General features: G+C 45.2%; 2 protein-coding genes across 2 annotated transcripts in view; both read right to left on the bottom strand.

Annotated features, from left to right (window-relative positions):
- Positions 1–2219, bottom strand: part of LOC131310383 (uncharacterized) — a 156241-nt gene extending 154022 nt beyond the window's left edge. Inside the window, exons 1-3 of the mRNA XM_058337369.1 lie at positions 1692–2219; positions 1168–1478; positions 403–652 (exon numbers count right to left, since the gene is read on the bottom strand). Of these exons, the coding sequence (XP_058193352.1) occupies positions 403–652; positions 1168–1478; positions 1692–1889 (759 nt within the window). The 5' untranslated portion in view covers positions 1890–2219. The remainder of the gene's footprint in view (positions 1–402; positions 653–1167; positions 1479–1691) is intronic.
- The window catches only part of LOC131310386 (uncharacterized), a 67555-nt gene that overhangs the window by 9229 nt on the left and 45833 nt on the right, over positions 1–12493 (bottom strand). The gene's annotated exons all lie outside the window — the stretch shown is intronic.

Raw genomic sequence — 12493 nt, 5'->3', positions numbered from 1 at the left:
CTCTGAGTGTAAGTTCATACTCCATAAAAGGATGGAGAAAGACTGTTTCAGAACTCAAAAACTAAAACCAAAAACGCAGTCACAGAAGGCAATAAAGATAGTAGCAGTTTCATGTTTACCGCTCGCCCTTTGATCCAAGAGAACAGGGGCTGCCAATGGCTCATTTTGATGGGCAAGTCATCGCCACAATCTCCCCAATTTCGGTGACAAAAAACCACATAAAGCATCAACGACGCGATGTATAACGCCGTTGACAATCACACCCAACACCGCTAGGACAGCCCACATCAAACCTTCCCAAATTTCTCTCTGTCTCTAAGAAAATCACAAATTTTATGTCTTATTTCTTTTGCAAATAAAATCCTTCTAATTCACCGCAGAATTTAGTACTACCATACTGACCTCTTGTCTTACAAGACTGAGGGAATTACGCCGATAATTCGACTTCAAGCTTGACCAGGACCCCGACGATTCCAACTGAACGCCCGGTTGCGGCAACTGTTCCGACACAATCTCAACCTCATCAACATCCCAAAGGACCAAATCCTGTAGTACCCAAGGACCATCATGGGTGACCGAATCTTGCCATGGCGGAACGCCGCCATTGGCCCGCAAAAAGCTCCCGTCCCGTGTCTTGAACTTCACCCAATTCCTATTGCAAATAGTAAACTTGAATTATTTAGCATTTTGAGAGTTATTTCGATATTGTCTTTTCATATTTGCTAGTAAAAGTCATAAGTACTGGCGAGTTTATTTGAAGATCAGTTAAGCTAGTGGAATTTTATATTTGATTATATGGGGACCTCCCTTAGTCAATTTCATGAAAGAATGTCTTTCTTTCTCTGTTAGATATTTATCTCGATGAGAAAAGTCAGAATTGTAAAAAACATGACCCAAAATTTAAAAATATTAACTAAAGATAAAAATATTCCAAAAAGTAAGTCCTTTTGTTTTGTATTATTTTTGTCTTTCATCAACGTTTTGAAAATTTTGATCATAGTTTTTCTTTCCTATATTAGTGTTGTTGAGACGGATAAAACTAACAAAGTCAAAAGAAATTATTGTCTAATAAAGCCAAACCACCACTAATAAATTGGGTGAGTGGAGGAGACCATAGGTGATTAGGTGTAATATTGTATGATAATTAGGAGTGATGAGTTAAGTTACCCTTCCTGTATCGGTTGCCACTCCACCGACGAGTCGAGGCAGCCGGCCATCTGGAGGACTTTGCGTCCGGTCAAGCCGAGGAGGAAGCGCTTGTTGGAGGCGGTGAGGTACTTGCCGTAGCAGCTCCTGAGACGGATTTTGTCTTCTGATTCGGAACAGAATTCGACGGTCCAGCAGACGTTTTCGGAGGAGCCGCTCTCGTCTTGGGTTACGGATATTTCGTCTTCTCCGGCGCAGAGGTACTTGTTGTGGTTGCCACGGAGGCGCACGGTTTTTGGGTTGGGGAATAGTACTTTCATCACGCTTTGAATCTGCAGAAAACAGAGGCGTGAGACATCCCAATATAAGGCTCGCCCTGCCTTGTTAGGTGGAGGCCCTAGACCACGGCCTTAAGGGCCTAACCCTTGCCCGGCCGCCTCTGAGCGTAAGTCCATACTCCATAAATGGATGGGGAAAGACTGTTTCGGAACTCAAAAACTTAAAAACAAAAACGTAGTCAAAGAAAGCAAGAAAGATAGTAGTACCAGTTTCATGTTTACCTCTCGCCCTTGATCCAAGAGGAGAACAGGAGGTGTCTGTGGCTCCTTTTGATGGGCAAGCTGTAGCCACAATCTCCCCAATTTCGGTGACACGAAACCCCATAAAGCATAAAAAATGAGATGCATAACGCCCTCGACAATCACAGTCACCACTGCTACGACCACCAGATGCCAAATCTCCATATCTCTCTCTCTCTCTCTCTCTCTCTCTCTCCCAAAGAAATGTTGGGGAAGAATATTGTTGCTAGTAACCGGAAGGCAACAGGATATAGCTTAACCGTGTGAGGTCATGGATTGACTTGCGTGTATTGGTCAATGCGCAGATGTGTTTTAGCCACCCAGCTAACACATCCCTCAGCTAATTAATACCAGCACACATCTTGTAAATAGTGAGGCAATTTAACTTGATGTGACCAAGCAAAACCGACCATGGTTTAGCCATGAGTTCCGTGTATTACTATTCCTCTTCGACGACTTTTTCCCTTCGAAGGTCAGGAGTCTTTCCGACTAGCTTACTACTCCTCGATCATTTCTCTTTCATAATCTATTTTAGGATAACGATGGCCAATGACGTGTTTGAGAATTAATATCCGTCAATAATATTTTCAGTATAAACAAATATTTTCAATATGTCCTTGGCGAGTATTAATTATTAAAACATGTTCTGAGCCATCATTTTTTCATCTTCTTTTAATCTTCTCCAGCCATTCAGCATCCAAGACAATGTTCTGAATACCGTTTCGGATATGATACCGGATTTGTCACTGAAACGGTACGTACCGGTACCGGTATGTTACCGGATACCATTTCGAATTTATCATTAAAAATATAAAAATATATATACATTTATTATAACCTTGTTTTTCCCTTACATAAAGTCCTGTTAGACTATTACAATTTTTTTTAAAAATCAGTTAACATTTACTCCCTCCGTCCCATAATATTTGTTCGGTCCGCAAAACGGAGACGTAAAAATAACACATTTTTTGTAAGAAAAGTTGGAAAAAAATTCAACAATTTACTAGATCTTGACCAGATCTTTTAACTTATGAAAAAAATTTGAATTTTTTTTGAAAGAAATACATTATTTTATAGTCCTCATTTTGCGAACCGGACAAATATTATGGAACGGAGGAAGTATGTTTAATCAATAAGCTTTCCCAAACGGTGGGCTCAAAACCAAAACCACTGGTTTTCTAATACTTCGAACACAGTACCTTGTAGAGGGAAAAATAATCGGCGTGCGTTGTTTTCACTTTTCAACATCTGAGATGTCTCTTCTCTCTCTCTCTCTCTTGTCTTTGACTATGAAGACTCATTGAGATTGAAGAATTTTACAGCTTCAGTAAACTTGTGAAGAAGACAAATCTGTTGAGCTGACTCTCTCTCTCAGTCTCTCTCTCTCCCGTTCCGATCTAAAGTTCAGATCTGCCCATTTTCTATTCACTTCAGTTTTTTCCATTTTTTTCACTAGTACGTACCGTCGGAACGAGATCTACAAACCTTGACTGCAAGATTACGCCGGAGAATGTTGCTTCGATTTTCTTTTTCCCTTTTTCCCTCCATTTGTGTATTTTCTTTTTTTTCTCTCAGTTTTGCAAGATTTCGGACGAAATTTCCGGTAATGTCATCTCGGCCAGTATCGGCCGGTATTTCCGGTATTGTCCGGTAAGGCCCGGTATTGGAGCCGAAACGGTATTGAAGGATTACAGTACCGTTTTTCTCTCAAACCGGTACGTACCGGCCGGTACGGAACGGTATTCATAACATTGATCCAAAGGCTTGTTTGGGCTAAAAAGAAAAACACATGATTTTTTGTTTCCATTCAAAAATATTTAATATTGGTTAGTGTGGGGGCTCTGTTCCGAATAGTTTATACTTTCTGAATGTGGGCTCGAGGTTAGCTCTCGGCTCCCTGCTCTGTCCTGCAAAACGAAGCACGACTAAAAGACCACACCGGAGGTTCTCCGAGATGGCCCTCCGATGCAAGAGTCAGTTTACTTGCAAGGAAGAATTAGGGATTAGGAGCTAGGGTTTGTTCTGTGCATATCTGCTCCAAGTAGGCATAATGGGATATTTATAGAGAACCCTTAGCTTGGTCTCCAAGGTCGCACCAACACTCAACACGCGTCGACTGATGTCACTCTTACATCACGTTTAGGGTTTTGCAACCGTTTCCAAGATGAGCTGGCACCTTCACGTGCCCCCATCATTATCCTCATAACCGTTTGGATGACGTCACGACCATCATCATTGCCACGACTACTGTTCTAACGCAGACGGGCTGAATCGTCGGCCACGCCACGCTCGGTACAGAGCATGTCGTGCGACCTCGGCAGCCGTCCAAACGAACGTATTCCCCGCCCATGCGGGTGCTCGGACTGAAGCGTTTATGGAAGTAGTAATGAACGGGACCCTCGGCTACGGGGACCCTCGGCTACGGTTGGTATTCCGAACGTTGAGAAAAAGATGATTTGGAGCTGAAAGGAATATTGGATCACGTTCGGAAATGGCTCGAGCCATTTTGCTCGGCCTGCTACAATAGCCCCTCAACCCATGCCGAAGCTCTTTACTTGGTATGGGTTGATTTAAGATTAGGCCGAGCTTAAACCTGCAACAGATTAATCCGAGCCCCACATTAAATGACAGCTGTCGAGAATTTGAACGGGTGTGTCAGTTGAAAGGATGCCTTAGCAGATGAGGAGACGGCTGGCATGGGCAAGGCTTTCAGTCGCCACGTGTCAAATAGTGGTTGGCGAGGGGTTCCAAGGTGAAATGATAGGCGGAAAATTCGAAACGCCCGCTCCATCTATAAATAACAACGGAGGAGGAGAAAGAAAGCTCTTCTGCATTTTCTCTCTCTAGCACTTGGAGCTTCTCTCTCTACAACCCCGTTTCATAGCTTGATTCAGATCCAGATCTTCACTTTGAAGCCTCATTTCATCAGAAATCTTCAGTTATGTCATTGATCTTTATCGCTTTACCCTTTCCTTTGCTTTTTACGCGCATTTTCTGGGTTTTTTGGGGGGATTTTGGGGTTTTTCTGTCTTGAGTCGATAGTGAAAAACTGGGGGTAAACAGTGATGTTCATCCCTGAACTAAAACTGTTCTTCCGAGCCCCAGTTGAACGGTCGGGGATCTCCGAACGACTTCTCCCGATGTGGTAAGTCACCAAACACGATCATTATTTGATTGTTAGGCCGAGTGTAGAGAATTGTCTCAAATGTGCCGAGCCCATTCTAGGATAGCTATGACTCGTGAGCCGATAAGATAAACCAATCTTCCAAATCATTTTCTTTGCCGACGCAGATTTCAACTGCTTAATACCCCTTTGTTCTTTTCCTAGGTTTGGCTCACGAGGTCATCGACGTGTCTTCAGACTCGGATTGCTCGGAAACCGAATCCGATCGTCAGTTCATCAGCGAACTTCTCGAGCTGCGTAGGTTGAGGAGTGGCCGAGCGATCGAATCTGCTTCAACGAGGATGTCGGCGACTTCTCCTGTGACAGACGACTTTAACGCCGAGCGCGATTTTGAGTACGCTGCAGATGGCTTCCTTACGGAGCCTGAGATAAGTTTTTCTCCTGAGACCCAGTCCGAGACCGAGCCACAGGTGGGGCGAGAGGCCAAAACACGGCTTTCGTCAGGAGCCGAAGCTTCGACATCGACGCCGAGCGATGCCGACCTTTTCGATAAAGGCTTGCTATGCCCTTATGCTCACTATTTCAGTGGCAGTCCTGGGGAGTACGCAGCATTCCGAACGAAGTACAATATTCCCGACGATGTTCTGATCCATAAAGTCAAGAGCACCGAAATTAGAGACCATAGGGATCACCATCCCGAGCATATAACCGTGCCCCTAATGGCCATTTGCGAGGCTGGGCTTCGGTTCCCAATTCACCCTTTCCTTAGGGAGATTCTTTGGAAGTTCTGCCTGGCCCCCCATCAGCTTGCAATAAACAGTTACCGAATAATCATGTCGATGATTGCTTTGATCGAGAACCAGAACCTCGATTTTACCCCAACCGACCTATTTTTTACGTACACCATGTCCAGACATGGCAAATCCGGCCGTCGTTATTTGACGACGCGCCCCAAAAAGGAACCTCTGATTGATGGTCTTTCGGATACTGACAAATGGGCTGATTTTACCTCGAAGTGCATGGAAACTTCGAGTTCGGCGACGGTCTCCGTCAATACACTATTCCGAAAGTAGCTGATACGAGAGGTGATAAGGCCGAACATGCTTAATCTGTTATCCCGTTTTGTTTTCTGTTTTCTTTGCTGCTGAGGGCATTTTCTGATTGTTGATTTTCTTATGCAGAGCTTGGCCCAATTTCCAAGGTGCTTAACACCAATTCTCGAGAAAAAGCCTGCGACACGCTTCTCGCCCAAGCTTGCCGACACGCTCCGACCCTTCTTGAATACAGACCCTCATATAAGGGTGTGTTGAGGAGGAAGGGGAAGAACAAAGAAGCCGAAGCTGAACCCGGAAAGAAGAAAGTGGGTGCCCCCAAGACTACCGGAGCATCTAAAAAGGGGGGTGCTTCAAACGCCGAAGGCGTTCGGCAGAAGCGGCAACAAGGAGTACGGTTGCCGAAGATTGGATTTACCGCCGAGGAGTGGCTCACTCCGTTTTTATCCGACAATTTTACCGACCCCGCTGTCGAAGACATGTCGAGGAGAAATATCCCTAGGCCCGTCATCCCAACAAAGTCGGCTAACCCAGCTCGTAGCCAAGGCTCTGTGGACCAGCAGCTTCAGCAGAAAGAAAAGAGACAGAAGACATCTGAGGATGTTCTTCCACCGAACGTTTCTCAGTCAGCCCCTTCAAGCGTTGCCCGAGCCTCTCCGCCCAAAGAACAAAGGAATCTTCCCGAAGGCTTGGTAGCAAGTTGTCCGAGCCATAATATGTTTGTGGTCAGTAAATCCGAACGTAGGTGTAATGGTTAGAATGCCGAGCTATAGTGATCGATGTTTGAGCATTGTAACCAAATATTGAGGACATTGATGCTTCAGAAATAGGAGAGACTTTTCATTAGATAAAAGATGACCAAAACAGGTACAGCATTTTGGTAAGAGAAAAGTAATAGACTTGGTAGCTGGTGTGATAGATTGAGACCGAGGAGAAACTTCAAAGGTATGCCTTCCTGAGGTTTAGAGCGTTCCAGGGATTTTCAATTTCCCTTCTTTCTTTGTCTTCTAACTTGTATGAGCCATTGCCGACCTCTTTAATCACCCTGTAGGGTCCTTCCCAATTCGGTTTGAATTTTGTCTTCTGGTTGGCTCGGATAACTTTCCGCCAGACCCAGTCGTCGGTTCTGAACTTCTTAAGCCTTACGCTTCGATTGTAGCCCCGAGCGACTTCCTGTTGATAGTTAGCTAATTTGATCTAGGCAGCATCCCTCTTTTCTTCGGCCAACATAAGCTCTGTAGCGACTGCATCATTGTTGGTTTCTGGATCAAAAGTTTCAGTGCGCAGGGTTGGGAACCTTGATTCGAGTGGGATGACAGCCTCCATGCCGAAGGCCATTGCAAAGGGAGTTTGGCCAGTAGAGCGCCTTAGAGTGGAACGATATGCCCAGAGGACCCGAGGCAGTTCTTCGGCCCATTTTCCTCATTTAGAGTCTAGCCGACGTTTAATGCCAGCGCAGACAGTCTTGTTTGTGGCTTCGGCCTGGCCGTTCCCCTGGGGGTAGGATGGGGTTGAATTGAAAAATCTGATTCCGAACTCAGCGCAAAGTCCTGTTAACTCTTTGCCGACGAATTGGGAGCCATTATCCGAAACAATTGCATAAGGCACGCCGAACCTCGCTACGATGTTCCTCCAAACGAATCTCCGAACGTCTGCTTCAGTTGTTGTGACTAGTGGCTCGGCTTCCATCCATTTTGAAAAATAATCCGTTGCAGTTATCAAAAACTTGAAGCCCCCAAGGGCAGTTAGGAGTTTGCCAACTATATCCAAGCCCCACTGGGCAAAGGGCCAAGGGCTAGTGATAGGTTTGAGAGATTGAGCGGGCTACCTTGGTATAAGAGAAAAAAGTTGGCAAGGTTTGCATTTTTTGACTACTTCTTCACAATCCTTCTTCATTCCTTTCCAGAAGTATCCTTGACTGAGAGCTCTTTGACAGAGAGAACGTCCGCCGGAGTGACAACCGCAGCTTCCAGAGTGGAGTTCGGTCAAAATGATAGGGACCTCAGTTGGATGAACAACTCGAAGATATGGCCCTGTGAAGCTTTTTCTGTAGAGTTGGCCGTGCTTAGAGATCCAATAGTAGGCTGCTTTGCTGCGTACACGGTGGGCCTCCTTTTTGTCCGAGGGTAGCGTATCATTCTTGAGAAACGAGACGATCTCATCCATCCAACTAGGGCCGAGGGATATGCTGAGAACTTCATCCGAGATTTCGAAGCTTGGCTGGTGGATCTCGCCGAGGCTGATGTGTCTGTATTCGGATGCTTTGCTTGCCGAGGCCAAACTTGCAAGAGCGTCGGCATGGGCATTGTTCTCTCTGTTGATCTGTTCAATGTGGAATCCCTTGAACCCACGGATTATTCAAGAGCCGTAGCCTGATACTTTATCATCCTAGGGTCCCGAGCTTCATAATCCCCTGTTACTTGGTTGACGATCAGCTGAGAGTCACAGAAAACTTGTAAACTTGTCGCGGCTCGGAGTCCAGCTAACAGTGCTTCATATTCAGCTTCGTTGTTTGTGGCTGGAAAGTTGATCGTGATAGCACTTTCATGAAGGATTCCACAAGGGTTTACAAGGACAACCCCTGCACCCGCCCCGTTGCTGTTTGATGCCCCATCAACGTGTAACTTCCAAACGTCTCCACTAAATAAGTTCCACGTTTTCCGAGCCTCTTGTTGTTCTAGCATTCCATAATTAGGCTTCACCAATGCTTCTTCGTCCGGGCTTCCAGGGGTGAATTCTGCAATGAAATCTGCTAATACTTGGGCCTTGATTGCTGTTCGAGGCTCAAAGTGAATGTCAAAATTTGCTAATTCAACCGCCCACTGAGATACTCTGCTTGATAGGTCGGCCTTCCTCAAGAGATTTTTAAGTGGAAACTCAGTGAGGACAATGATGGGGTGCTCTTGGAAATAAGGGAGCAATTTCCGAGCTGCTGTAACCAATGCTAGAAGAAGCTTCTCCAGTGGCAGATATCTAGTCTGTGCTGGGAGTAAGGTTCGACTAGTAAAGTAAATTGGTTGGTCTTCAAGGCCTTCCCGTCGGACAAGTGCCGAGCTTACGGCATGTGGAGAAACAGCTAAATAGAGATGGAGATTTTCAAAAGCTTTTGGTTTGAAAGGAAGAAGGGCCGAACAAAGATAAGATTTCAGCTCGGTTAGGGTTGCGTCGCAATTTTTCGTCCACTTGAAACTTCGTCGGCTTTGCTTTTTAAGAGTTTGGAAGAAGACATGGCATTTATCTGATGAGCGGCTAATAAACCTGTTGAGAGCCGCTGCCATCCCTGTTAGCTTCTGAATTTCCCGAGGAGTGGATGGTGGTTTTAATTGCTGGATAGCTGAGATCTGGTTCGGATCTGCTTCGATACCACGCCGAGTGACCAAATAATCGAGGAACTTCTCGGAATTAACTCTAAAGGCGCATTTGTCGGCGTTAAGCGTAGCTTGTACTTCTTCAATATTGCAAAGACCTCGGCAAGTTAAGAGAGGTGGTTCTCGGCTTTGAGACTCTTGACGACCATATCGTCAATATAAGCTTCCATGATCTCGCCGATGAGAATTCCGAACAATAGGTATACCATTCTTTGAAATGTGGCCCCCGCATTTTTAAGGCCGAACGGCATAACCAGGTAGCAGAAGAGGCCCCTGGGAGTGATGAATGCCGTCTTTTCCATATCGTCTGGATCCATGGCTATCTGGTGGTAACCTCTATAAGCATCCAAGAAACTCAGCCGAGCGTGACCCGCTGTTGCATCTACCAATTGATCAATCTTTGGAAGGGGGAGGCAGTCCTTAGGGCAAGCATCATTCAAGTTGGTGTAGTCCACGCAGACTCTCCATTTTTCATTCTTCTTCTTTACCACCACAGGGTTCGCGAGCCAAGTGGGGTATTGCACTTCTTTGATGGCACCAGCCTCGAGGAGCTTGTCCACTTCTTCATAGACTGCCTCGGCATGAATAGTTGCCGAACGACGAGGCTTTTGAGTTACTGGCTTTGCTGATTTTGAAACGTTGAATGAGTGATGGATGACCTCTGGATCGATGCCTGGCATATCGTACGGCGTCCATGCAAAGACTTCAATGTTGCTCTTCAGGAACTGAAACGTTTCATCACTCTCGGCTTTGGGTAAACCGGAGCCGAGCAGAAAATAACGAGATGCATCCCCATTGAGTGGGAATTTGACAAGGTCTTCAATGGATTTTTCTTCAGGAAGAGATCCGACGTCTTCGAGAACTGGTTTGTCAGGGACTTCAACCCAATGTACTCGTTTGGAGCTTGATGTCTTTCCGATGGCCGAGACATAACATTGTCTGGCCTGTAACTGGTCTCCGAACAGATCTTCTTGCTTGCCGTTAGCGCCGATGTACCTGACCACTTGGTGGTAGGTTGAGGCGACGGCTTTAATTGAATGGAGCCAATTTCGACCAAGGATTGTGTTGTATGGGCTCGGGGCGTCCACAACGACGAACTCTAGATTAGAAGCAACCGAGCCTGTAACAACAGGGAGGGTAATCCTTCCGAGAGGCCAAACGGGAGTGCCACTGAATCCAATCAGAGGAACTTCTGCTGGGAGAAGGCACGACTCTGGGATTTTGAGCTCCTTGAAGAGAGATAAGTACATTACTTCTGCCGAGCTTCCTTGATCAATAAGCACTTGCTTGACCGACCGGGTGTTAATAAATAAAGACTAAAAACGCGTCCCAAGCGTAGGACTCTCAACCAATGTAGCACAATAATTCCGGAAGTACCGGAGTCGAACCACAGAGACGGACGGACGGTGTTGACTCAATTGTGATGAACTTTAGTTTAATCTGGCTCTTAGGTAGCCACCCTTTGTTTGATTGATTGATTTACTACCTAAATCACTGAATTGATTTAATTAACTATAAATTTAAAGGAGAGTACAGCCGTGGGAACCCAGCGTCTGCAACTAGCCTAACCAATATTTACTCGGGACACAATTATTCAATTCACTGATCTCAGAATAAGAAAAAAAGGGGTTCCTAATAAATGCCCACCACTTGTCACCAGCTCTCATGCGTATTTAAAATCTGATGATGCCTGGGTTTTGTTTATTAGAAAGGGATTTTCTTTCATATCCCAAAACTGTTGGAAAAACGAATTAATTCGTACCCGAGGTAAAACATTGATTAAACTAGTCACAGGACGCCTTCGTCCCGTGGCTGCACCTTGGGGAACTACTCACGCATGCTTGAAATAACAGAAAATAAAACCCTAGATCGAAACATGATCATCTATTGCAGAAGAGACGGAAAAAAAAATAAAAGAAAGATCCACGTAGAATAGATAATAACGAACAACTTTAATTAACGAAGAAATTCGACAAACGTTACCAGAATCCAAGCGATTGAAAGAAATAGTGCAGAAAACTTAAGAACTGAGAGAAAACAAAACAACGTTAGTGAAAAAGCTGCTACGTAAAAGTCTGGAATGAAAAATCTACCCTAAAACTAACTTAAAACGAGGTATTTATATTAATCCCCGTTAAAAACAATAAAAATCCTAAAATTAATCGGAATTGGAACCGGCTTAACCCAAAACGTCAACGTTCGAGGCCCTTTTTAAGCCCCTCGGTAGCGCTACATCACTTTCCTTGTAGCGCTACCGAACCCCTTAAAATGCTGACGTCCGTTGACCTAGCTTTGGCCAATGTTCTCTCTTAACCTTTAGGTAGCGCTACACCAAAAAGGGTGTAGCGCTAGCCAACTCTCTGATCACTTTGTGGACTTTGCTATCCACTTCTGAGCGCTATACCACTTTCTTGTAGCGCTCGCGAATGACTACGGTGATTTCCTCGTCAATTTCACTCCAACACTTAGTCTCCACAGCCTTTCACGCTCACAAGCTCTATCACGGCCTACCGGGTACTTCTCATTAGCGCCAAAACATCTCAATTTCCTGCAAATTAGGCACAAACACAAAATCCAACCTCGTGCACGCATTAAATGGAAAAATGAGAATTAAATGCACGTCTAACGCGCTAATTTCCCTACTTAGGCGCTTAAATTCATGAATTCCACGCGCCTATCACATCCCCCAACTTGAGCGTTGCTAGTCCCTAGTAACGAACGAAAAGAAAAATAACAAAACAAAGACTAACAAGACACGAATGGGAATACAAAGGTTATGTATGTTGTACAAGAAATAGGTGGGTCGAAAAATTTTCGCCTCCTCACTCACCTGCAACTCAAAAGCATGCATGCCTTGGCAAAAAGATGAACAAAATTAGTGCCGAAACACATGCAGATATAAATGCCCCCACGAAGGCAACGATGCTACACTCGCTCACCAGAACACTCAAACATTCCATGCAAAAAGCGCTTGGCGAACTACGTGGGACCGAAACAAAGGCCACCACGCGCCAATCAAAGACAACGCTGACAAAGAATAAAAGCATGTAGGGGGATGAAAACAATTGATGCTTCTTATCAACTGGATTGCTACGGCTTATTCGTGCCTCTTCACCGGAACCCTAGCTCGACGTCTGAACCCTAATCTGCAAAATAGACAGGGGGTGAGTGCACCTTTGCCTCTCGTGGCAAAGGCCCTCCGATGCCTTTGTTAGTATCACGTAC

Source organism: Rhododendron vialii, chromosome 12a (assembly GCF_030253575.1).
Source record: "Rhododendron vialii isolate Sample 1 chromosome 12a, ASM3025357v1".
Taxonomy (NCBI): domain Eukaryota; kingdom Viridiplantae; phylum Streptophyta; class Magnoliopsida; order Ericales; family Ericaceae; genus Rhododendron; species Rhododendron vialii.
Note: the sequence above shows the minus strand (reverse complement) of the source record. Positions and strands in the feature narration are given on the sequence as shown.